Here is a 25,972-nt window from a genome sequence, read left to right as displayed (position 1 = left end):
CTTTTTAAAAGATAGCATCTCTCCACTTCTCCGTTTCCTTGATTCACTCTGCCTTTTTCGGTTCTTGAAATGCAAAGTTCACTACGTAGCGGTCGCTTCGGTTCAACGTCCGCAGCTTAGCCTGCCACTACACTGCCGCAACCTGCCGGCTGTCGTCACTGCCCCGTTTGACGATTGCACGCGAGCAGCACACCTGCAGCACAGTGCTCTCATGAGCCGCGTGCAACGTTTGACCGCCCCTGCGTTAGGTGGTCAGACTCACCTGGAGGCGGCTCCATTGCCGAAGCGGCTCCTGGCGCGCGTGCTGCTCTCGGGTGCGGCCTCTGTGGTCGTGGTCGTGGTCGTCGAGGCGGAGGTGGAGCCACCCCCGCGGAACCTGCCCCCGGGCTTGGGGCGCAGGCGTCGCCTGCCACCGGCTGGGGCCGGCGCCTCTGTCGTCGTCGTCGTCGTCGTCGTCGGGGCCGGAGTCGTGGTCGTGGTTGTCGTGGTGGTCGTGGTCGTGGTGGTGGTGCTCGGCGATGTGGGGGCCGGCGCGGGTTCCTCCTCCGTGGTCGTCAGGATCTGTGGGCAACAGTCGTTGCGTCAGAACTGTCTAGAGTGATAGCTTCTCTACGTCTAAATGAGGACTATGACTGTATTCCACACTAACTGACGACAGCGAGCGAAAAAGAAGACACCAACCCTCCAGGACAGATCACAATGGTACCGGAGCGAGAAAGAAGACACCAACCCTCCAGGACAGATCACAATGGTACCGCGTAACACCAACTGTATAAAACTTCCTGGCAGATTAAAACTGTGTGCCGGATCGAGACTCGAACTCGGGACCTTTGCCTTTCGCGGGCAAGTGCTCTACCAACTGAGCTACCCAAGCACGACTCACGCCCCGTCCTCACAGCTTTACATCTGCCAGTAACTCGTCTCCTACCTTCCAAACTTTACAGAAGTTCTCCTGCGAACCTTGCAGAACTAGCACTCCTGAAAGAAAGGATACTGCGCAGACATGGCTTAGCCACAGCCTGGGGGATGTTTCCAGAATGAGATTTTCACTCTACAGCGGAGTGTGCGCTCATATGAAACTTCCTGGCAGATTAAAACTGTTTGCCGGATCGAGACTCGAACTCGGGACCTTTGCCTTTCGCGGGCAAGTGCTCTACCAACTGAGCTACCGAAGCACGACTCACGCCCGGTACTCACAGCTTTACTTCTGCCAGTAACTCGTCTCCTACCTTCCAAACTTAACACAAGCTCTCCAGCGAACCTTGCACGTCTAGCACTCCTGAAAGAAAGGATACTGCGGAGAAATGGATTAGCCACAGCCTGGGGGATGTTTCCAGAATGAGGTTTTCACTCTGCAGCGCAGTGTGCGCTGATATGAAACTTCCTGCCAAATTAAAACTGTGTGCCGGACCGAGACTCGAACTCGGGACCTTTGCCTTTCGCGGGCAAGTGCTCTACCAACTGAGCTCTACCAACACTCCGCTGCAGAGTGGAAATGTCATTCTGGAAACCACCTGTATACTTTACCAAAGAAAATCGCCAAAAAACTGTGTGTTTTAAGAAGTTATTTTATTTATACAACCAGTTCCGGTATCTCAATAATGCCATCTTCAGGCCTCTGTGCTATGCATGTAAAGATACCACAATGCACCAGGGACAGCAAAATAATTTACTTACAAAAACACCCTGTACAGCCCTCATAAGTTTAGGTGTGATCTGCGACACCCCATACTTTTACAGCTGTGTGTTGATCTGTTAAGCACTCTATAGTGTTGAATATTCAGTTGGTGTGCTGAATGATATTACTTACAATAATACTGTACTGCTCTTTTCAGTTTAGGTGACATTTGTGAAACACCCTGTGATATTTATAGCACTGTGCTGACTTGTCAAAATCCCTGTATTAACCACAGTGCAGTACATACAGTGAATTAGATTAGCTGGCCAGAGTGGCTGAGCGGTTCTAGGCGCTACAGTCTGGAGCCGCGCGACCGCTATGGCCGCAGGTTCTAATCCTGCCTCGGGCATGGATGTGTGTGATGTCCTTAGGTTAGTTAGGGGATTGATTACCTCAGCAGTTAAGTCCCATAGTACTCAGAGCCATTTGAACCATTTTTTGAATTAGATTACTTTTACAAACACCCTGTATTGGTTCAAAATGGTTCAAATGGCTCTGAGCACTATGGGACTCAACATCTTAGGTCATAAGTCCCCTAGAACTTAGAACTACTTAAACCTAACTAACCTAAGGACATCACACACACCCATGCCCGAGGCAGGATTCGAACCTGCGACCGTAGCAGTCCCGCCCTGTATTGCTATCAGTAGTTTAGGTGTGAATTGTGAAACATGCTGTACTGTTTACAACTATGGGTTGCCTTTTTAAGTACTCTGTAGTGTTGATTATGCAGTTGGGGCACTGACTGAAATTACTTAAGAAACACCAGTACAACACTTTTATATTTAAGTGAGACTTGTGAAACACCCTGACAAATTTACTGGGCTCTGTTGGTTTCGGAACACCTTGTATTGTCCACAATGCAGTACGCACAGTGAATAAAATTGCTTACAATAAACCCAGTCTTGCTCTCATACGTTTTGGTGTAAACTGTGACACACCCTCCACAGTTTATATTTCAATGTCGACTTGTTAACCACTCTGTAGCGCAGTTTATACCTTTGGTGCACTGAATGATATTACTTACAAATAGCCTGTATCGCACTTGCGATTTGTGAAACGCCCTGTAATGTTAACAGCTCCACACTGACTTGTAAACAGCCCTGCACTGTCCACTCTTTAGTAGGTACAGTGAATTACATTACTTACAAAAATCCCTGCATTGCTCTCTTAAATTTAGGTGAGAACTGTGATACACTGTGTACTATTTGCAATTCTACATTGACTTGCTAAGCACCCTGTAGCATTCGATATACATGTAGTGAATGATATTACTTAAAAAACACCCTGTACTGCACTTCAAGTTTTACGTGAGATGTATAAAACACCCTGTAACGTTTACTGCAGTGTGTTGTCTAGTGAAACGCTCCGTTCTGTCCACTGTGCAATAGGTGCAGTAAATTAAACTACTAACAAAACGCATTGTATTGCTCTCATAAGTTTAGGTGTGAATTTGGAATAGTCTGTACTGTTTATAAAGCTGTGTTAGCTTGTTAAGAAACCTATACAGTTAGTTATTCAGTTGGTGGACTGAATGAATTTGCTTACAAGACACCCGGTATTGCATACTTAAACCAGGTGGAACTTGTGAAACAGCCTGTACTTTTTAAAGCTCTGCACTGACTTGTCAGTCGCCCTGTTCTGCCCACTATGCAACACGTGCAGTGAAATAAATTACCAGAAAACCCCCCGTATTCCTCTCATAATTTTAGGTGTGAATTGTGACACATCAACTGCGGCTTACAACAGTGTGTTGCATTTCTCACCACTATGTAGTGTTGATTACTGAGTTGGTGCACTGAATGAAACTACTTACAAAACACCATATATTGTGGTTTGTTATGTGGGGCTTGTGAAACACACCGAAATGTTCAATACTTTGAGTTGAGTTGTGTTAAGCTCTGAACTGTTCACTGAGGGGTAGATACAGAGTATTAAATTACTTACAAAAAACGCTGTATTGCTATCACAAGTTTAGGTGAGAATTGTGACGCGCCCTGTGCTGATTGCAGCTCTGTGTTGACCTGTTCAGCACTCAATAGTCCTGAGTATGCATTTGGTGCACTGAATGATGTTACTTACATAACACCCAGCACAGTACTTTTAGGGTCAGGTGAGATGTATGAAACACCCCATAATGTTTACCACTGCGTATTAACTTGTGAAATGCCCATATTGTATATAATGCAGTATGTACAGAGTGTTAAGTTACTTACAAAACACCCTGTATTGCTGTGATAAGTTTAGGTGTAAATCGTGACACACCCTGTACTGTTTACAGCTCTGTGTTGACCTGTTACACATTTTATAGCTTCGAGTATGGATTTGGTGTACTGAATGATATTACTTACAAAACACCCTGTACTGTACTTTTAAGTTTAGGTGAAATGTATGAAACAGCCTGTAATGTTTACTACTATGTATTAACTTATGAAATGTCATGTGTTGTATACAATGCAGTGCACACAGTGAATTAAATTACTTACAAAACACCCTGGTTCAAATGGCTCTGAGCACTATGCGACTTAATGTCTGAGGTCATCAGTCGCCTAGAACTTCGAACTAATTAAACCGAACTAACCTAAGGACATCACACACATCCATGCCCGAGGCAGGATTCGAACCTGCAACTGTAGCGGTCGCTCGGTTGCAGATTGTAGCGCCTAGAACCGCATGGCCACCCCGTCTGCACAAAACACCCTGTATTGCCATCATCAGTTTAGGTGGATATTGTGACACACCCTGTACTGTTTATAACTCTATGTTTACCTGTTAAGCAGTCCATAGTGTTGGGTATACATATGATGCAGTGAATGATATTACTTACAAAACATCTTGTACTATATTTTTAAGTTTAAGTGAGATGTATGAACCACCCTGTATTTTTTACCACTGCGTATTGACTTGTGAAGCGTTCTGTATTGCATACAATGCAGTACGTATGGTGAATTAAATTACTTACAAAACACCCTGTATTGATATCCTAAGTTTAGGTGTAGATTGTGACACACCCTGTACAGTTTACAGTTCTGTGTTGATCTGTTAAGCAGTCTATCGTCTTGAGTATGCAGTTGAGACACTGAATGATATTAGTTACAAAACACCCTGTACTGTATTTTAAGTTTAGGTGAAATGTATGAAAAACCATGTAATGTTTCCTACTGTGTATTGATTTATGAAATGTCGTGTGTTGTATACAATGCAGTGCATACAGTGAATTAAATTACTTATAAAACACCCTGTATTGCCATCATGAGTTTAGATGTAGATCGCGACATACCCTGTACGGTTTACAGTTCTGTGTTGACCTGTTAAGAACTCTATAGTATTGAGTATACAGTTGAGACACTGAATGATATTAGTTATTTGTCCTGTACTTTTAAGTTTAGGTGAGATGTATGAAACACCCTGTATTGTTTACCTCTGTGTATTGACTTGTGAATCATCCTGTATCCTATACAATTTGGTACATTCAGTGAATTAAATTACTTACAATGACCCTGTATTGCTGTGATAAGTTTAGGTGTGAACTGTGACAACCCTGTACTATTTACAGCTCTGTGTGGACCTGCTATGCACTTCATAGCGTTGAGTATACATTTGGTGCATTGAATGGTATTACTTACAAACCACCATTGAGATGTATGAAACACCCTGTATTTTTTACCACTGTGTATTGACTTGTGAAATGTCCTGTATTGCATACAATGCAGTACGTATGGTGAATTAAATTACTTACAAAACACCCTGTATTGATATGATAAGTTTAGGTGTGAATTGTGACACACCCTGTACTGTTTACAGTTCTGTGTTGACCTGTTAAGCAGTCTATCGTCTTGAGCATACAGTTGAGACACTTAATAATATTAGTTACAAAACACCCTGCACTGTACTTTTAAGCTTAGGTGAGATATATGAAACACCCTGTATTGTTTACCACTGCGTACTGACTTGTGAAACGTCCTGTACTGCATACAATGTACTGTTTACAGCTCTGTGTTGACCTGTTACGAAATCTGTAGTGTTGATTATACATTTGGTGCATTGGAATATGTTACTTACAAAACACTCTGTATTTGCGCTTTTATGTTTAGGAGAGACTTGTGAAACACCCTGTGATGTTTACAGCTCCGTGTCGACTTGTGAAACGCCCTGTATTGCGCAGCAGGCACACCGAATGAAATCCTGTACGTCGTGGTCATCGAGTTTGGCTGTGGCTAGCGCACGCACCTCGTCGACGCCGGCGAGGTAGCCGTCGGTGGCGCCGGCGAGCTCGTCCTCCAGGTCGTCGAGCACCGAGTTGTCGCGCACGCCCTCGGCCTGGCGCAGCACGGCGTACAGCTGGAGCGCGGCCTGGTCGCCCGCCGCCGCCGTCAGCCCGGCCGCCTCCTGCTCCGTCGTGGCGTCGGTGGGCGGCGCCGCCGTCGACGCCGTGTTCCAGCCGCCGGCACCGGTCGCCGCCGCCCAGCCCTCCGTGGTGGCCCGCCGCTCCTGGTAGGCCTCCGCGCTGCCCGGCTCCTCCGCCTCCGTCTCCTCCTCCTCCTCCTCCGGCGCAGGCCGAGGGCGCCCGCCTCGCGACACCGCGAAGCTGTCCCTCCTGCAATGCGTCACCATGCCCAAGTCACTTCCAGCACAGTTGTTTGGTCACAGATACACCTACTCACTAAAACCGAACTAGTGCGAGTTGGCCCTCTGCTCCGGCAGATCCCTATCTATCTACGTCTACATCTGCATGCACACTCCGCAAGCCAGCCGACGGTGTGTGGGGGAGGGTGCCTTGAGTACCCCTATCGGTTCTCCCTTCTATTCCAGTCTCGTATTGTTCGTGGAAAGAAAGATTCTCGGTATGCCTCTGTGTGGGCTCTAATCTCTGTGATTTTATCATCACGGTCTCTTCGCGAGATATACGCAGGAGGGAGCAATATACTGCTCGACTCCTCGGTGAAGGTGTGTTCGCCAACAAAAGCCCGTACCGAGGTACTGAGCGTCTCTCTTGCAGAATCTTCCACTGGAGTTTATCTATCATCTCCGTAACGCTTTCGCGATTACTAAATGATCCTGTAACGAAGTGCTCTCCGTTGGATCTTCTCTATCTCTTCTATCGACCCTATCTGGTACAGATCCCAAACGGCTGAGCAGTATTCAAGCAGTGGGCGAACAAGTATAGTGTAACCTAATTCCTTTGTTTTCGGACTGCATTTCCTTAAGATTCATCCAATGAATCTCAGTCTGACATCTTCTCTACCGGCGATTAATTTTATATGGTCTTTCCATTTCAAATCACTCCTAATGCGTACTCCGAGATAATTTGTGGAATTAACCGCTTCCAGTTGCTGACCTGCTATTTTGTAGCTAAATGATAAGGGATCTATCTTTCTACGTATTCGCAGCACATTACACTTGTCCTCATTGAGATTCAATTGCCATTCCCTGCACCATGCGTCAATTCGCTGCAGATCCTCCTGCATTTCAGTACAATTTTCCATTGTTACAACTTCTCGATATACTACAGCATCATCCGCAAAAAGCCTCAGTGAACTTCCGATGTCATCCACAAGGTCATTTATATATACTGCGAATAGCAACGGTCCTACGACACTCCCCTGCGGCACACCTGAAATCACTCTAACTTCGGAAGACTTCTCCACTGAGAATGACATGCTGCTTTCTGTTATCTAGGAACTCTTCAGTCCAATCACACAATTGGTCTGATCTTCGTTCATTAAACGACTGTGGGGAACTGTATCAAACGCCTTGCGGAAGCCGCCAAGAAACATGGCATCTACCTCGGAACCGGTGTCTATGGCCCTCTGAGTCTCATGGACGAATAGCACGACCTGGATTTCACACGATCTTCTTTTTAAACACATGCCGATTCCTACAGAGTAGATTTCTAGTCTCTAGAAAAGTCATTATACTTGAACACAACACGTCCTCCAAAATTCCACACCTCATCAACGCCACAGTTATAGGTCAGACCGCTGCAAGTACGGGGCCAAGTTCTTTCTGCACACTCCGCGCAAAATCGAACTGGTATCCAACCAGGTCCAGCGGCCTTTCCTCTTTTGAGCCATTTTAATCGTTTTTCCGTCCCTCTGTCATCCATTTCGACAACTACCATTCTGTCATCTGAGCGACAATCCAGAGAAGGAACCACAGCGCAGTCCTCCCCTGTGAAACAGCTCCGGAGAAAGACATTTAGTATCTCGGCCTTTAGTCTGTCATCCTCTGTTTCAGTACCATTTTGGTCACAGAGTGTCTGGACATCTATCTATCTATCTGTCTATCGCTTGCGCCTTTGTCCCGCATTGTACGTGGGGCTGGCGTGGTTAAATCGGAGTTGGCACATTAATTTGAAGGGGTGGCCGGATACCCGTACCCCCTGGGATGGAATTAGAGTACCCCATTGTTCTGCGTCTAGTGTAAATCGTGGAAAAGTGCGGATGTGTTTCAAATGTTTGTGAGTCGTGTAAATGAGGCGGGACGTGGGGGGGGGGGGGGCTAGAGGGACCTAGAGGGATGTGGAAAACCGCCGAAAAACCATATCCAGTCTGGCCAGCACACCGGCCTTCGTCGTTAATCCGGCGGGCAGATTCGATCCAGGGCTGGAGCACCTGCCCGAGTCCAGGAAGCAGCGCGTTAGCACTCTCGGCTAACCTGGCGGGGTGCTCTGAGAGATCCCTACAAACTTAATAATGTATCCACACGTGCCATAAAGGCCGACGAAGAAAATTCTGTTCGAAGGTGACAAAGTCCAGAATCAGGCAAAATCTAGAATCTGCATAGGCACTTCGCAAGTGACGATGGTGGATGGTACCTTTCTTTTTTCTTTATTGGCTTTCGGTTCCCCCTCCCCACAGAGGGATGGGGGGGGGGGGGGGCGGGCTGCCGGCAGGTTATGGCGCCGCTCTTCAGCTTGCAGAATATTTAAAAACGTAATAAGAAGAAATACACAATAAAAACAGGCGATGACTACAGTGACTTTTTAACTACAAAATGGCGGAAAGTTGTGGAAGCTAAAAATATAAAAGTAAAGGGTTGGTGTAAGCAGGGAGACAATTAAAAAACACGGCGACAGTCTGGTTTCTGTTTGCAAGAGATAAAAATCACACACAGTGAGAGTATGGGTTCTGTTTGCAACACTTAAAAAAGATGCACAACACTTAACACGCACTAAACACTGCACTAAAGAGTAGAGACAAAGATGACACACACAGCCTTAGGCAGATAGGAGGGGGGGTGGAGAGGACCCAGAGAGATGATGGGGGAAAAAGAGGGGAGGAAAGGGAAAGAAAAGGGGGAGTAGCTGATGGAGGGAGAGGACACATAAACAAGGGGGGGGCCGGGAGGACGCAAGCCAGGGGGTGGGGGGTGGCAGAGGGGGGGGGAATGCTAAAGTACTCGGGGGAGAGAAGGGAGTCAAAGAGTGGGCAGGTGGGGAAGAAACAGGATGGAAGGGGGGCAAGAGGGAGGTGGGGAAAAGCACAGAGGGAGGGAGAGGGAGATGTGGATCAGAGTTGATGGGAGGGATAAATGGAGGGAAAGAGGGCGTCATCCAGGAGGGGGAGTTGACAGAATCCACTTCAGGTGATGAAGGGTGTAGAGGTGAAGGGTAGGTGGGACACAATGGCGAAGGCGTGGCAGTGATCAGGGGTTGGAGAGGAGAGAAGCAACCAGGGGACAGGGGGGGGGGGGGAATCAAGTCGGCGGGAGGTGTAGAGGGATAAGTTCGAGGAAAAGGAGCAAATCGAGGAAAGCCAGCAGGTCAGAGAGGATCCGCGTGGGGGACAGGAGGCATGTACAGAAGGCACGATGGAGTGCATGGTGCTCGAAGATTTGGACGGACATAGAATTCGGGGCGGGGGGGGGGGGGGGGCGCCGGCCGGGGTGGCCGAGCGGTTCTAGGCGCTACAGTCTGGAACCGCGCGACCGCTACGATCGCAGGTTCGAATCCTGCCTCGAGCATGGGTATGTGTGATGTCATTATGTCAGTTAGGTTTAAGTAGTTCTAAGTTCTAGGGGACTGATGACCTCAGAAGTTAAGTCCCATAGTGCTCAGAGCCATTTGAACCATTTTTGGTGGGGGGGGGGGGGGCGGAGGTCCAGGAATGGCACAACAGAGGATGGGTCGGATCAAGGATTTGTAGCGGGCTTTCTGTACCACTACTTGTTATTTCCTCTCCTGTTACACTCGTAAATAGAGCGACGGAAGAAGGACTGTCTGTATGAATGTGTGACATTATATGAATGTGTGGTGTCTGTTCTTTAGGACATGTCCAAACGACAGACACCACACCTTCATGTAATTTGATAGGCGTTGCTGGGCAATTAATCCACCTTCTTCGCTGCAGCGGCACGAATACGTCCGACCTCCTGTGGGAATCTCGGAAGAGCGAATATTGCGAAAACAGGCAGGGCCTGGAGATAGGTGGCGCTCGAAGGGGGAGTGTGGATCGGCCGTGAGGCGAGCTGAGGTAGAACGAACAGTTCAGATAAGGCTGTGTCCCGGATGGTTGGTTGGTTGGTTTTTGGGGGAAGAGACCAAACAGCGAGGTCATCGGTCTCATCGGATTAGGGAAGGAAGTCGGCCGTGCCCTTTCAGAGGAACCATCCCGGCATTTGCCTGGAGCGATTTTTAGGGAAATCACGGAAAACCTAAATCAGGATGGCCGGACGCGGGATTGAACCGTCGTCCTCCCGAATGCGAGTCCAGTGTGCTAACCACTGCGCCACCTCGCTCGGTGTCCCAAATGGCGCAGTGGTTACCACACGTGCCTATTAAGAACTCGATGACTTGAGTATGAACAGTTGAGTTCGAAGTAGATGTCAGAAGTTGGAATTGGAAAGTATATTGACGTGACGTGTAGTGGCAACGAAGAGCGAAGATGATCTGTACCTGCACTTTTCCCTTACGTCTCAGCAGGAAACACAATGTTATTCGTAAAATAGCAGTGTGTCTGAGAAGACAGATGAGTTCAAGTGAAAATGATGTAAGTATTGAAACACGTGAACGATAAAGGAGTCATAACACTTAATCGACCTAAAGCATTAAATGCTCTTAATTTATCTATGATACGAAAAATATTTCCAACTATGAAAAATTGAGAGAAAGAGAAGAGCTTTGTCATAATGAAAGGAACAGGTGAAAAGGCAATTTGTGCTGGAGGTGGCGTAAGAGGTGTAACTGAAGCTGGTATAAAAGGTACAAACATGGGAACGGACTTCTTCCGTGAAGAATATACACTTAATTCTCTTATTGGCACATATCATATACCCTATGTAGCATTTATAAACGGCATAACCATGGGTGGAGGCGTGGGACTTTCACTGGTCACTTTCGTGTAGCTACAGAGAGAACTCTTTTTGCAATGCCAGAGACTGCAATTGGATTATTTCCCGATGTGGGTGGCAGTTACTTTCTTCCTCGATTAGGTGGTAAGTTGGGTTTGTATCTTCCATTGACAGGATATAGACTGAAAGGACTAGATGTTTTGAAGGCATGCATTGCAACTCATTTCGGTGATTCCGGTAAACTTGTTGACTTGATGGATTCACTTTTAAAGTGTCCAGGCACTCAGAACGCAGTAGAGGAGGTATCAAATAAGTTTTCAAAATCCAGCACATCAAAGACATCTGAATTTAGTCTTACGCCATACATGTCAATAATAGATTCCTGCTTCTCAGCACCAACAGTGGAGGAGATATTAGAAAGGTTAAGAGTTGAAGGTTCAGAGTGGTCTCTGAAAACAATAGAGACCATAAACAAATGTCTCCAACTTCATTAAAAGTTACAAAAAAACAACTAGAAGAAGGAGAAGGCAAAAGTTTATTGGACTGTCTGAAGATGGAGTACAGACTTGCTGTTCATGCATGTGAGGGTCACGACTTCTATGAAGGAGTAAAAGCATTATTGATAGACAACGGACGAAAACCTAACCGGAAACCAAAGCACTTTGTCAGAAGTTACAGATGAATTTGTAGAAGCACAGTTCCCTCCATTATCCCCAGGTGAAGAACTGGAACTGTAAGAGTTACAACATGTGTTTCACTGGTGTGCTTATCTGAATGCAAATAACTGCAAGTTGCTGGGAGCAGAAACGGGAACAGAAAATAAATGGTAACTTGCCATATTGCTGTGAGTGCCTCTGAAGAAATTTGTGTTGGCTTATTGTATGCATTTTATGTATGTCAAAATAAATATATATTTTTATTTTTTTAACCCTTTGTTGCCTGACGGTACTTAAAAGTACCATAAGTTTTGACTCTCATTATTTTCTTGTGGTGCAGTTTCGTGATCTGAGAGCCTGTCGGTACGTATCAGGAACTCTGCTCTACTGTTTCATAGATGTTATTGTGCAATACATAGACCTCCGTGGCGGTCAGAGTTTGAAATTGATTTTCGCGCGCTGCTGTGAAAACAGAAGATTTTATGTGCTTGTTTCCATGGTGTTGCCTGAATTTGTGTGCAATTTATTGAAACTTCCGTTGAGTTTTCCATTGTACGTACTTACCTTCTTTGTTTTTTGTAGTAGTTTGAAGCATTATGTTACAAGTGAATGAAATAAATTGGAAAATATAAAGCGGACTTATTAGTACCGTCAGGTTGTGCGAACACTTTATTGTAGCAACAATGCATTACCTCTCATTAGTTGTTCTGTCCACTTTTTCCCACACAGAAATCCGTAAATACATTTGCCTGTGGAACAATTAGAACAAACATGAAAGGTTTGCCAGCGAATTTACCTAAAGAAATATGTCTAAAGCGTGGGGAATCAAATCACAGAGAGTCATCTTTAGACCTAACAGTATTTCGATGGAGGGACAATAAAGTAGCGTATTTTGCGTCAAACTTCCAAGGCACTGAACAGAGCGTAGTGTCAAGAAAACAGAAAGATGGAACTACACTCCTGGAAATTGAAATAAGAACACCGTGAATTCATTGTCCCAGGAAGGGGAAACTTTATTGACACATTCCTGGGGTCAGATACATCACATGATCACACTGACAGAACCACAGGCACATAGACACAGGCAACAGAGCATGCACAATGTCGGCACTAGTACAGTGTATATCCACCTTTCGCAGCAATGCAGGCTGCTATTCTCCCATGGAGACGATCGTAGAGATGCTGGATGTAGTCCTGTGGAACGCCTTGCCATGCCATTTCCACCTGGCGCCTCAGTTGGACCAGCGTTCGTGCTGGACGTGCAGACCGCGTGAGACGACGCTTCATCCAGTCCCAAACATGCTCAATGGGGGACAGATCCGGAGATCTTACTGGCCAGGGTAGTTGACTTACACCTTCTAGAGCACGTTGGGTGGCACGGGATACATGCGGACGTGCATTGTCCTGTTGGAACAGCAAGTTCCCTTGCCGGTCTAGGAATGGTAGAACGATGGGTTCGATGACGGTTTGGATGTACCGTGCACTATTCAGTGTCCCCTCGACGATCACCAGTGGTGTACGGCCAGTGTAAGAGATCGCTCCCCACACCATGATGCCGGGTGTTGGCCCTGTGTGTCTCGGTCGTATGCAGTCCTGATTGTGGCGCTCACCTGCACGGCGCCAAACACGCATACGACCATCATTGGCACCAAGGCAGAAGCGACTCTCATCGCTGAAGACGACACGTCTCCATTCGTCCCTCCATTCACGCCTGTCGCGACACCACTGGAGGCGGGCTGCACGATGTTGGGGCGTGAGCGGAAGACGGCCTAACGGTGTGCGGGACCATAGCCCAGCTTCATGGAGACGGTTGCGAATGGTCCTCGCCGATACCCCAGGAGCAACAGTGTCCCTAATTTGCTGGGAAGTGGCGGTGCGGTCCCCTACGGCACTGCGTAGGATCCTACGGTCTTGGCGTGCATCCGTGCGTCGCTGCGGTCCGGTCCCAGGTCGACGGGCACGTGCACCTTCCGCCGACCACTGGCGACAACATCGATGTACTGTGGAGACCTCACGCCCCACGTGTTGAGCAATTCGGCGGTACGTCCACCCGGCCTCCCGCATGCCCACTATACGCCCTCGCTCAAAGTCCGTCAACTGCACATACGGTTCACGTCCACGCTGTCACGGCATGCTACCAGTGTTAAAGACTGCGATGGAGCTCCGTATGCCACGGCAAACTGGCTGACACTGACGGCGTCGGTGCACAAATGCTGCGCAGCTAGCGCCATTCGACGGCCAACACCGCGGTTCCTGGTGTGTCCGCTGTGCCGTGCGTGTGATCATTGCCTGTACAGCCCTCTCGCAGTGTCCGGAGCAAGTATGGTGGGTCTGACACACCGGTGTCAATGTGTTCTTTTTTCCATTTCCAGGAGTGTAGTATGACTATACCATGTCCAGTTGTTGTATGTGATTACAATAAAAACATGGGTGGTGTGGATCATGCAGACAGATAACGTTCAGTTAATGGTCTTGACAAGCGATCAAAGAAATGGTGGCACCGTCTCTTCTGGGGAGCAATAGAAATAGCTTTTGTCAATGCTTACGTCATTTTCAGTGATCTACATGGGGCACTGCCACTGCTGCAATTCAGGCGTGGTGTGGCACTATGGCTAATGGGTGAATAGCAAGTGCCAAATCAAGAAAAGAGGAACTCTGGTGAAGATGAAATAACTCCCCCAAAGAGAACGAAAGATAATTTTTCTGTTCCTAAGGATGTACGTCTTGGCAACCGATGAAACCATTTTGTAGTGTTCAGTTGTAAAAGAGGACGACGCGAAATGTGTGCGAAAAATAAAATTCAGTCGAGACCACATTCACATTGTAGTACATGTAAAGCGTATTTGTGCTGCAATGAAAAAAAGAACTGTTTCCTACAATTTCATGAGGTACCAGTAAATATGTGGTATGTATATACTGCCAAAAATGTATAGCTGAGTTACTATGTATTGTGAAGTTGCTCTAGAAGGTAAATTTACGCGAAATTTAAAAAAAAAATTCAGAAATATCATATTTCTGTTAATTAATTTTCTAATGTAAAAATATTTAATATTTATATGGAATAACGTACAAGTTATAAAAATTGGAGCATTTTTCTGCTCATGTTGTGATTCTGTCCATGGAGTCTGATGGTACTTCTGAGTACCAGGAATGAAAAAAGTTGTAAAAAATAAAATAAAATTTTACAAAAAATCCTACCGTCATTTGAGGCTACAATAGCATAAATTCTGCAAAGAAAATGTTAAAAAGTAAATTTTTTCTTATGTCAGGAAACAAAGGGTTAAGGGCGAAAAAAAACTAAGCAGGAGATTCCAGGTTCGAATCTCGGTCCGGTACAGATTTTCCTGATTCCGCTCGAACTCGTGATCTTCGCCTCTCTCAGCCAAGTGCTCTGTCAGCAAAGGTCCCAAGTTCGAGTTTCAGTCCGGCACACAGTTTAAAACTGCCAGGAAGTTTCATACCAGTGCACACTCCACAACAGAATGAAAAGATTTCGCACAGCGTCCTCTACAAGTGAACCACTCTACAGCTACAGGATGCCCTGCAAATCACATTTAAGTGCCACGCAGAGGGTTCATCGAACCACCTTCACAATTGTCTATTATTCCAATCTCGTATAGCGTGCGGAAAGAATGAACACCTATACCTTTCCGTACGAGCTCTAATTTCTCTTATTTTATCATGGTGATCGTTCCTCCCTATGTAGGTCGGTGTCAACAAAATATTTTCGCATTCGGAGGAAAAAGTTGCTGATTCGAATTTCGTGAGAAGATTCCATCGCAACGAAAAACGCCTTTCTTTTATTGATTTCCAGCCCAAATTCTGCATCATTTCTGTGACACTCTCTCCCATATTTCGCGATAATACAAAATGTGCTGCCTTTCTTTGACCTTTTTCGATGTACTCCGCCAGTCCTATCTGGTAAGGATCCCACACCGCGCAACAGTATTCTAGAAGAGGACGGACAAACGTAGTGTAGGCAGTCTCCTTAGTAGGTCTGTTACATTTTCTAACTGTTCTGCCAATAAAACGCAGCCTTTGCTTAGCCTTCCCCACAACATTCTCTATGTGTTATTTCCAATTTAAATTGTTCGTAATTGTAATACCTAGGTATCTCGTTGAATCTACGGCTTTTAGATTAGACTGATTTATCGTGTAACCGAACTTTAACGAGCTCCTTTTAGCACTCATGTGGATGACCTCTTACGTTTCGTTATTTAGGGTCAGCTGCCACTTTTAGCACCATTCAAATATTTTTTTCTAAATCGTTTGCAGTTTGCTTTGATCTTCTGATGACTTTATTAGTCATAAACGACAGCGTCATCTGCAAACAACCGAAGACGGCTGCTCAGATTGTCTGCAAAATCGGTTATATAGATAGGAACAGCAAAGGGACTATTACACTGCCTTGGGGAAAGCCTGAAATCACTTCTGTTGTACTCGATGACTCCCCGTCAATTACTACGAACTGTGACCGCTCTGACAGGAAATCGCAAATCCAGTCACATAACTAAGACGATATTCCATAAGCACGCAATTTCACTACGAGCCGCTTGTGTGGTACAGTGTCAAAAGCCTTCTGTTCCAAAATTCCCCCAATAACCCAAAGTCGACCACAAGCCTTCCCTATCGCAGTTCTCATATGCCCATTCCACCGCGTATCGCTTTGCAACATTACCCCCAGATATTTAAATGACTTAATTGTGTCAACCAGGACAGTAGTAATAATCTATCCGAACATAAAACGTTTGTTCTTCCTACTGGTCCGGAGTAACTTACATTTGGCCATATTTAGGGCTAGCTGCCATTCATCACACCGACTGCAAATGTTGTCTAAGTTGTCTTGTACCTACCTACAGATACTCAACTTTGTCACCTTACCGTACACCACGGCATCATCAGCAAGCAACCACAGATTTATGTGCACCCTGTTTGCGAGATCATATATGTATACAGGGTGAGTCACTAACTATCGCCACCTAGAATAAATCCGGACGTACGATAGTGGCTGAAAAGTTTGTGGGACAAATGTTGCATGGGACAACGGGGGCTGTAATATGAGTTCGGTTTTTTGTTGCTCGGTGGGGTCGCGTCAGAGATATGAAGGTCAACTTTGTTTTTTTAAATGGGATGCTGTAGTTTGGTACTTATTTACTGATAGCGGCTATCGAGACGAATCCAAGGATGTGTAACAGTAGGGTCTTTGTAGGTCAACGAAGGTCAAAAAGGTGGCATGAACGTCCATTTCCAGAAGGTGTTCGAAGTGGTTACCATTGATGTCAATGCAGAGCTGCAATCTTCTTTTCATGGATTGAGTGGTATTCCTTATCAGTTCGGCACTTATCAAAGCACATGCTCTGACAGTTCTCTCTCATATATCGTGCAAATAGTGTTGGTTGTTTGGGGAACGAGACCAGACAGCGTGGTCATCGGTCTCATCGGATTAGGGAAGGATGGGGAAGGACGTCGGCCGTGCCCTTTCAGAGGAACCATTCCGGCATTTGCCTGGAATGATTTAGGGAAACCACGGAAAACCTAAATCAGGATGGCCGGACGCGGGATTGAACCGTCGTCCTCCCGAATGCGAGTCCAGTGTCTAACTACTGCGACACCTCGCTCGGTGTGCAAATAGTGAATATTCGCCGGATACGTCGTATCCATCTAACGTGCCATTGCCATGTAAACACCATGCGACGGTTTCGCAGTACAACACCAATATTACCGGCAAGCGAATGTGAATTATGTATTCCTTCGAAAAACAAGTCGATACACTTCTCGTTTACGGAGAATACCAACGAAATTCAGGGAGAGCTAGAGACTTATACGCTGAAAGATATCCTCAACGTACTCACCCTACACGTCGTACATTTAATTATGTCTACGATAAATTGAGAACAACTGGATCTTTAACGCATCGGAAACATATCCGGCAAAGGAAAGTCACTAACGAGGAAACGGAAATTGGTAGTCTTTCCACTGTGGTTCGAGATCCTTGTGTTAGTTCACGCCAAATCGCAAGGCAGTCTGTCATGAGCCGGAGTAGAATTGTCCGTGTTCTGCATCGCCATAAATATCATCCTCACCACATCAGTGTCCAACAAGAATTAACTGGTACGGATTGTATGCGTCGCACTGAATTCTGCCGATGGGCTCAACTTCAGATTCAGAGGGATGACACATTTATTAATTTGATTTTATTTGCTGACGAGGCTACATTCACGAACCATCGAAATGTTAATTTGCATAACATGCTTTGTTGGGCAACTGAAATCCATGTTGGCTGCGACAAGTTGCACATCAAAATCCGTGGTCGGTGAATGTATCGTGTGGGATTCTGGAGGACAGAATTAGACGTCCCTATTTCATCGTGTGGTGTCAACACGATGGGTGTCCAGTACATTTTTCGCTGGTGACCAGAAATAAGTTTGCAGGACAATTCCCAAATCGTTGGATTGGACGCGGAGGAGATGTGTCGTGGCCAGCTCGTTCGCCAGACTTGACGCCTCTGGATTTTTTCTTGTTGGGATTCGCAAAAGACATTGTTTATAAAGACGTGCCAACTACTCCTGAAGATATGCCAGAGAGAATTTTCAGAGCATGGGCTTCGATAAGTGCCCATGTGAAAAGGAATACCACTCAATCCATGATAAGAAGAATGCAGCACTGCATTGGTACCAATGGTGATCACTTCTAACACCTTATGTAAATGGACGTTCATGCCACGTTTGTTACCTTCGTTGACCTTCAAAGACCTCACTGTTACAGAACCTTGGATTCGTCTCGATAGCCGTTATCAGAAAATAAGTACCAAACTACAGCATCCCATTTAAAAAAACAAAGTTCATTTTCATATCTCTGACGCGATCCCACCTCGCAACAAAAAACGTCATATTATGGCTCCCCTTGTCCCATGCAACATCTGTCCCACAAACTGAACGCTTTAGTCGATCTTAACGATCGACATTTCATGCAGAAGCACATCATTAAAATGACGAACGCTGTAAATATCAACTCCGTAACTTTATTTGTTTAAAAGATATAGTAAATTTAAATCATCAGTATTTCCAGTTAAGCGTCAATCATCATTTTCTCCACACAAAAGATACTGAACGATGATAGCATGACACCTTATTGAATCATTAGGTAATAGAAATTTGTTGTAAAGTTTAGTGCATAATAGTTACTTTCGTTCTTTATTTATTTAACTGAAAGCACATTGGTGCAAGGCTACTTGCCGTGACATTCGAAGTTAAGAAGGAAATTGTTTTGGTTTTATGTAAGAGAACTGAACGTTAATTATGTAACGGATATTATTGTTACTTTATTTTGAACGTGAAGGTGGTCAAGCTTTGATTATTTAAATATGTTAAAATGTAAAATAAGCTGTAGCCAATCAGATGGACGGCTTCAGGAAAGGGAACTGGACTAGTCAGTTGAGAGAAGAGGTTCAGCGCACAGGAAATGCGGCCGGGAACTGTGTCAAATGGAAATGTGCTCGAGTTTAACAGTAGCTCTAAATACGAGTACTTTCGCTGTTAGTTTGCTGTCTCAACGAACATTATTCTAACCAGATCGTAGCTGTGTGGCCTACGTCATTTATGTGTCATTAATTTACACTACTGGCCATTAAAACTGCTACACCACGAAGATGACGTGCTACAGACGCGACATTTAACCGTCAGGAAGAAGATGCTGTGATATGCAAATGATTAGCTTTTCAGAGCATTCACACAAGGTTGGCTCCGGTGGCGACACTTACAACGTGCTGACATGAGGAAAGTTTCCAACCGATTTCTCATACACAAACAGCAGTTGACCGGCGATGTCTGGTGAAACGTTGTTGTGATGCCTCGTGTAAGGAGGAGAAATGCGTACCATCACGTTTCCGACTTTGATAAAGGTCGGACTGTAGCCTATCGCGATTGCTGTTTATCGTATTGCGACATTGCTGCTCGCGTTGGTCGAGATCCAAAGACTGTTAGCAGAATATGGAATCGGTGGGTTCAGGAGGGTAATACGGAACGCCGTGCTGGATCCCAACGGCCTCGTATCATTAGCAGTCGAGAAGACAGGCATCTTATCCACACGGCTGTAACGGATCGTGCAGCTACGTCTCGATCCCTGAGTCAACAGATGGGGATCTTTGCAAGACAACAACCATCTGCACGAACAGTTCGACGACGTTTGCAGCAGAACGGACTATCAGCTCGGAGACCGTGGCTGCGGTTACCCTTGACGCTGCATCACAGACAGGAGCGCCTGCGATGTACTCAACAACGAACCTGGGTGCACGAGTGGCAAAACGTCATTTTTTCAGATGAATCCAGGTTCTGTTTACAGCATCATCAAGGTCGCATCCGTGTTTGGCGACATCGCGGTGAACGCACATTGGAAGCGTGTATTCGTCATCGCGATACTGGCGTATCACCCGGCGTGATGGTATGGGGTGCCACTGGTTTCACGTCTCGGTCACCTCTTGTATGCATTGACGGCACTTTGAACAGTGGACATTACATACAGATGTGTTACGACCCGTGGCTCTACCCTTCATTCGATCCCTGCAAAACTCTACATTTCAGTAGGATAATGCAGGACCGCATATTTCATGTCCTGTACGCTCGTTTCTGGATACAGAAAAAGTTTCACTTCTGCCCTGGCCAGCACATTCTCCAGATCTCTCACCAACTGAAAACATCTGGTGAATGGTGGCCGAGCAACTGGCTCGTCACAATACGCCAGTCACTACTCTCGATGAACTGTGGTATCGTGTTGAAGCTGCATGGTCAGCTGTACCTGTACACGCCATCCAAGCTCTGTTTGACTGAATGCCCAGGCGTATCAAGGGCGTTGTTACGGCCAGAGGTGGTTCTTCTGGGTACTGATTTCTCAGGATCTATGCACCCAAATTGCGAGAAAATGTAATCACATGTCAGTTCTAGGATAATATATTTGTCCAATGAACACCCATTTATCATCTGCATTTCTTCTTGGTGAAGCAATTTTAATGGCCAGTAGTGTAGTTCCCGATATTATTATTACTGTTATTATGTGCTATGTTAACTTTATATTTCGCTAACTTGCCATCAGGCAGACAATTTAACTAACGGGTCACTAGTGTCTAATTTAGGGCGTGTAATGCGACACTTGTGGTTCAACCCCTAGACGAGTTTGAGCCAAGACATTTCGACGAAGAGGAATCGCAAGTGAGCCCGAACATCTCTGGGATGTTAGCTCGCAATTGGTATCTCACCAGGTCCAGTGACCACTATTCTATTGAGAGCGATTTGAGTTTCTTTTCCATCCGTCAGACTTGTCATTTCGCAGCTCGCTACGTCACTGTCGATGATCTGTTAAAGTGCGCGTCATTTATGACGGCGGCCGAGTTTACGTTCGTTCTGCGCATCTGACGTCACAAAACACAGTTAGCCAATGAACGGAGAACGACGTTGCCAGAGCTCGACTGCAGTCCAGAGCACGGACGAGTGTCTTCAGTTTTAGAAACGTTCAGTCATAAGTAAAGTAATTGAACAAAAGGAATGTCTTGATAGCAGACTTTCTTCTATAGAAAGTTTGGAAAAAGCATTCTTTATACCAATTGCTTCATATTCTATTAATTACACCTAGCATTAAGCCTCCTAATTCAGGCGATAGCAAGGAATGGTGTTTGTATCATTCTCACTAACCGCTCTTTCGCAATAAAGAACAGCGGTAATTGTTTATTTCCTATTGTACTTCGACGAAACGTGAGTAGTTCATAATCATACCAACAGTGTTTGTGGGTATTTTGTGTGATATTTTAAAGTCCTCCTGGAGTCATATTGAATGACAAGCTGCATTAGCATAATGGTTAAAGTGTATGGTTGCTAAGCGAAAAGTTCTGAGTTCAAACCTGGTTCGGTGCTTAATATATTCTTTACTTTAAAACAATATCGAAGTGTCTTACTTCATGAATTTTATTCGTTTGAATGTAATTTTTTGAAATTTCTAGTGGCAACTAAAATCGACCATACAGAAAGTATACGCTGTGGACTTTCACCTCTCCAAACTCTTCAAAATTTCGTGCAATGGTTTACTACATCAAATGCTGCACAATAACTGCGTTGAACATCGAAACAAAATTAAGTCATTTATGGGGGGAAGGTATCAGTCATGAAGATGTGTAAAAATCAAATTTTTGGGCCAAATAGTTATTGTGAAATCGAATGATAAAGTGTGTCAAAGCAGTCGGAACACCATGTTTCTGCACAGGAGAGCAGTGCAGTGATGACAAAATCGCGCACAGCGCGGAATGCGGGGAGCACGTCTCTGCAGCAGCGAAAGGGTTAATGCGGCCATAGTGGCTTTACTTCATAAACTGAGCGCTCACCCCTCAACGTAAGTTTGCGAACTATACTATACTATGGCGCTGCTTCTCTTGGCGCGTACAACTGGCAACGCAGCAATCTCCCGCGTCTGGGCGGGCATGCGCGAACCGCCGAGATAAAAGAATTGAACTATAGTGCTGTTCAAAATACTAACGCGAATTATTTACAGACGAATGGAAAAACTGGTACAAGCCGACCTCGGGAAAGATCAGTTTGGATTCCGTAGAAATGTTGGAACACGTGAGGCAATACTGACCTTACGACTTAGCTTAGAAAATAGATTAAGGAAAGGCAAACCTACGTTTCTATCATTTGTAGACTTAGAGAAAGCTTTTGACAATGTCGACTGGAATACTCGCTTCCAAATTCTAAAGATGGCAGGGGTAAAATACAGGGAGCGAAAGGCTATTTACAATTTGTACAGAAACCAGATGGCAGTTATAAGAGTCGAGGGACATGAAAGGGAAGCAGTGGTTGCGAAGGGACTGAGACAGGGTTGTAGCCTCTCCCCGATGTTGTTCAATCTGTATATTGAGCAAGCAGTGAAGGAAACAAAAGAAAAATTCGGAGTAGGTACTAAAATCCAGGGAGAAGAAATAAAAACTTTGAGGTTCGCCGATGACATTGTAATTCTGTCAGAAACAGCAAAGGACTTGGAAGAGCAGTTGAACGGAATGGATAGTGTCTTAAAAGGAGGATATAAGATGAACATCAACAAAAGCAAAACGAGGATAATGGAATTTAGTCGAATTAAGTCGGGTGATGCTGAGGGAATTAGATTAGGAAATGATACACTTAAAGTAGTAAAGTAGTTTTGCTATTTGGGGAGCAAAATAACTGATGGTTGTCGAAGTAGAGAGGATATAAAATGTAGACTGGCAATGGCAAGGAAAGCGTTTCTGAAGAAGAGAAATTTGCTAACATTGAGTATAGATTTAAGTGTCAGGAAGTCGTTTCTGAAAGTATTTGTATGGAGTGTAGCCATGTATGGAAGTGAGACATGGACAATAAATAGTTTGGACAAGAAGAGAATAGAAGCTTTCGAAATGTGGTGCTACAGAAGAATGTTGGAGATTGGGTGGGTAGATCACGTAACGAATGAGGAGGTATTGAGTAGGATTGGGGAGAAGAGAAGTTCGTAGCACAACTTGACTACAAGAAGGGATCGATTGATAGGACATGTCCTGAGGCATCAAGAGATCACAAATTTAGCATTGGAAGGCAGCGTGGAGGGTAAAAATCGTAGAGGGAGACCAAGAGATGAATACACTAAGCAGATTGAGAAGGATGTAGGTTGCAGTAGGTACTGGGAGATGAAGAAGCTTGCACAGGATAGAGTAGCATGGAGAGCTGCATCAAACCAGTCTCGGGACTGAAGACCACAACAGCAACATAGGGCTGTTATCGTGCAGAGCATACCTGGGTACGGCAGGCGCCTCAGCGGTGGGGTCTACTTCGTCGACTGGTGCAGGTGGCGGCTCAGGCGTGGTCGTGGTCGTGGTGGTGGTGGTGGTGGTGCTGGGCTCTGTGGTCGGGGCGGCCGTGATGGGGGTGGTCGAGTGCTGCCGGCGTATGTGCGGTCCGCGCCCCCTCGTGGGCCTGGTCGACGCCTCCTCCGGCTCGGGCTCGGCCGTGGTCGTGGTCGTGCTGGTCGTGGTGGTGGTCGACGAGTGCCCCCTGGGTCGGTAGCGCCCGTGGGTCTGGGGCGCCGCGGCCGGCTCGCCGTTCTCTTCGGGGGTCACCCCCAGGAAGCGCACGGGCCCGGCGGGCAGCCGCTGTGGGAAGCTGGGGGCGGACTCCTCGCCCCCCGCGGGCGCTGCACCGCCCCCACCGTGGTGCGTGCGGAACGAGGAGCTGTCGACGAGCTCGAGGCTGGGGCGGCGGACGGCGGATGACTGCTGGGGGGCGGAGGTGCGCGCCGGGAAGCGCGTGGAGGCGGGCAGTCGCTCCTCGGGCACCGGCTCGCCCTCTGGGGGCGGCGCGGGGGCGGCGGCGGCGTCTGAGTCCGCCTCCGGGCGGCCCAGCGTGCGGCCGCGGAACCTGCGCACAGTGCAAAGAAAGTAAGCGTTTGACGTCCCGTCGACATAGAGGTCATAGGAGCACGAGCTCGGAATGTCTCAAGGGCGAGGAAGCAAATCGGTCGTGATCTTTTCAGTGGAACCGTCCTTGTGTTTATTTACTATTAAAATCAGTCTTGATCACGATTTGTGTATCAAGGTGACCGGTTTCGACCACTACTGTGGTCATCTTCAGACCTACAAGTTGTATACAAAGCTTTTAAGTAGAGGGCTACATACATTGAAAAAAGTACATAAAGTTATAAAGCTATAGAACGATGAATTACCATTGTTCCTGTATCATTTCCAATAAAACGCAGTTTTTGGTTAGCCTTCCCCACAACATTTTCTGTGTGTTGCTTCCAATTTAAGTTGTTCGTAATAGTAATACGTAGGTATTTAGTTGAATTTACGACTTTCAGATTTGACTGATTTATCGTGTAACCGAAGTTTAACGAGTTCCTTTTAGCACTCATGTGGATGACCTTACACTTTCCGTCATTTAAGGTCAACTGCCACTTTTCGCACCATTCAGATATCTTTTCTAAATCGTTTTGCAGTTTGTTTGGACCTTCTGACGACTTTATGAGTCGATAAACGACAGCGTCATCTGCAAACAAACGAAGACGGCTGCTCAGATTGTCTGCAAAATCGGTTATATAGATAGGAACAGCAAAGGGCCTATAAGACTACCTTCGGGAACGCCAGAAATCACTTCCGTTTTACTCGATGACTCTCCGTCAATTACTACGAACTGTGACCTCTCTGACAGGAAATCACAGATCCAGCCACATAACTAAGACGATATTCCATAAGCACGCAATTTCACTACGAGCCGCTTGTGTGGTACAGTGTGAAAAGCCTTCCGGAAATCTAGAAATACGGAATAGATCTGAAATCCCTTGTCAATAGCACTCAGCACTGCATGTGAATAAAGAGCTAGTTGTGTTTCACAAAAACGATGTTTTCTAAACCCATGTTGACTGTGTGTCAATAGACAGTTATCTTCGAGGTAGTTCATAATGTTTGATCACAATGTATGTTCCAAAATCCTGCTGCATATCGACGTTAAGGATATGAGCCTGTAATTTAGTGGATTACTCCTACTACCTTTCTTGAATACTGGTGCGACCTGTGCAACTTTCCAGTCTTTGGGTACGGATCTTTCGTCGAGCGAACGTTTGTATAATGCATCAGCATTCTGCGAAAGGAACCTAATTCGTATACAGTCTGAACCAGAAAACTTGCTTTTATTAAGTGATCTAAGTTGCGTCACAACTCCGAGGATATTTACTTCTACGTTACTCTTGTCGGCAGCTGTTCTCTATTCGAGTTCTGGAATATTTAATCCGTCTTCTTATGTGAACAGCACGACGAAAAAACGGGCGCCGATATTTTTCCGTGCAGGCTCTGATTTCCTTTACTGTATTATGACGATCGTTTCTCCTTAGGTAGACAGACGTCAACGAAATATTTTCGCATTCGGTGGAGAAAGTTGTTGATTGAAAGTTCGTGAGAAGATTCCGCCGCAACGAGAAACGCCTTTGTTTTAACGACATCCACTCCAAATGAGGTATCATGTCCGTGATACGCTCTCTCCTATTTCTCGATAATACGAAACGTGCTGCTCTTCTTCGGACTTTGTCCGTATACTAAGTAAATCCTATATTTACGATCCTACAGCGCAAAGCAGTATTCAAAATGAGGACGGACAAGCACAATTTTGGCAGTCTCTGTACCTAGATCTGTTGCATCTTCTATGTGCTCGGCATCATAAAACAATCTTCGGTTCGCCTTCCCTTTAACATTTCCTACGTGATGTTTCCAATTTAGCTTGGTCGTAATTGTAATTCATAGTTATTTAGTTGAATTTACGGCCTTTAGAGTTTATTGATTTATCGTGTAACTGAAATTTAGCGAATTCCA

At 45.7% G+C, this 25,972-nt stretch overlaps 1 protein-coding gene across 1 annotated transcript in view; it reads right to left on the bottom strand.

Annotated features, from left to right (window-relative positions):
* The window catches only part of LOC124719943 (flocculation protein FLO11-like), a 283,431-nt gene that overhangs the window by 43,240 nt on the left and 214,219 nt on the right, over positions 1–25,972 (bottom strand). Inside the window, exons 8-10 of the mRNA XM_047245145.1 lie at positions 23,409–24,029; positions 5,909–6,275; positions 263–561 (exon numbers count right to left, since the gene is read on the bottom strand). Coding sequence (XP_047101101.1) covers positions 263–561; positions 5,909–6,275; positions 23,409–24,029 — 1,287 coding nt within the window. The remainder of the gene's footprint in view (positions 1–262; positions 562–5,908; positions 6,276–23,408; positions 24,030–25,972) is intronic.

Source organism: Schistocerca piceifrons, chromosome 11 (assembly GCF_021461385.2).
Source record: "Schistocerca piceifrons isolate TAMUIC-IGC-003096 chromosome 11, iqSchPice1.1, whole genome shotgun sequence".
In the NCBI taxonomy this organism is placed as follows: domain Eukaryota; kingdom Metazoa; phylum Arthropoda; class Insecta; order Orthoptera; family Acrididae; genus Schistocerca; species Schistocerca piceifrons.
The sequence above is the reverse complement of the archived record's forward strand: the minus strand, read 5'-3'. Positions and strand labels throughout refer to the sequence as shown.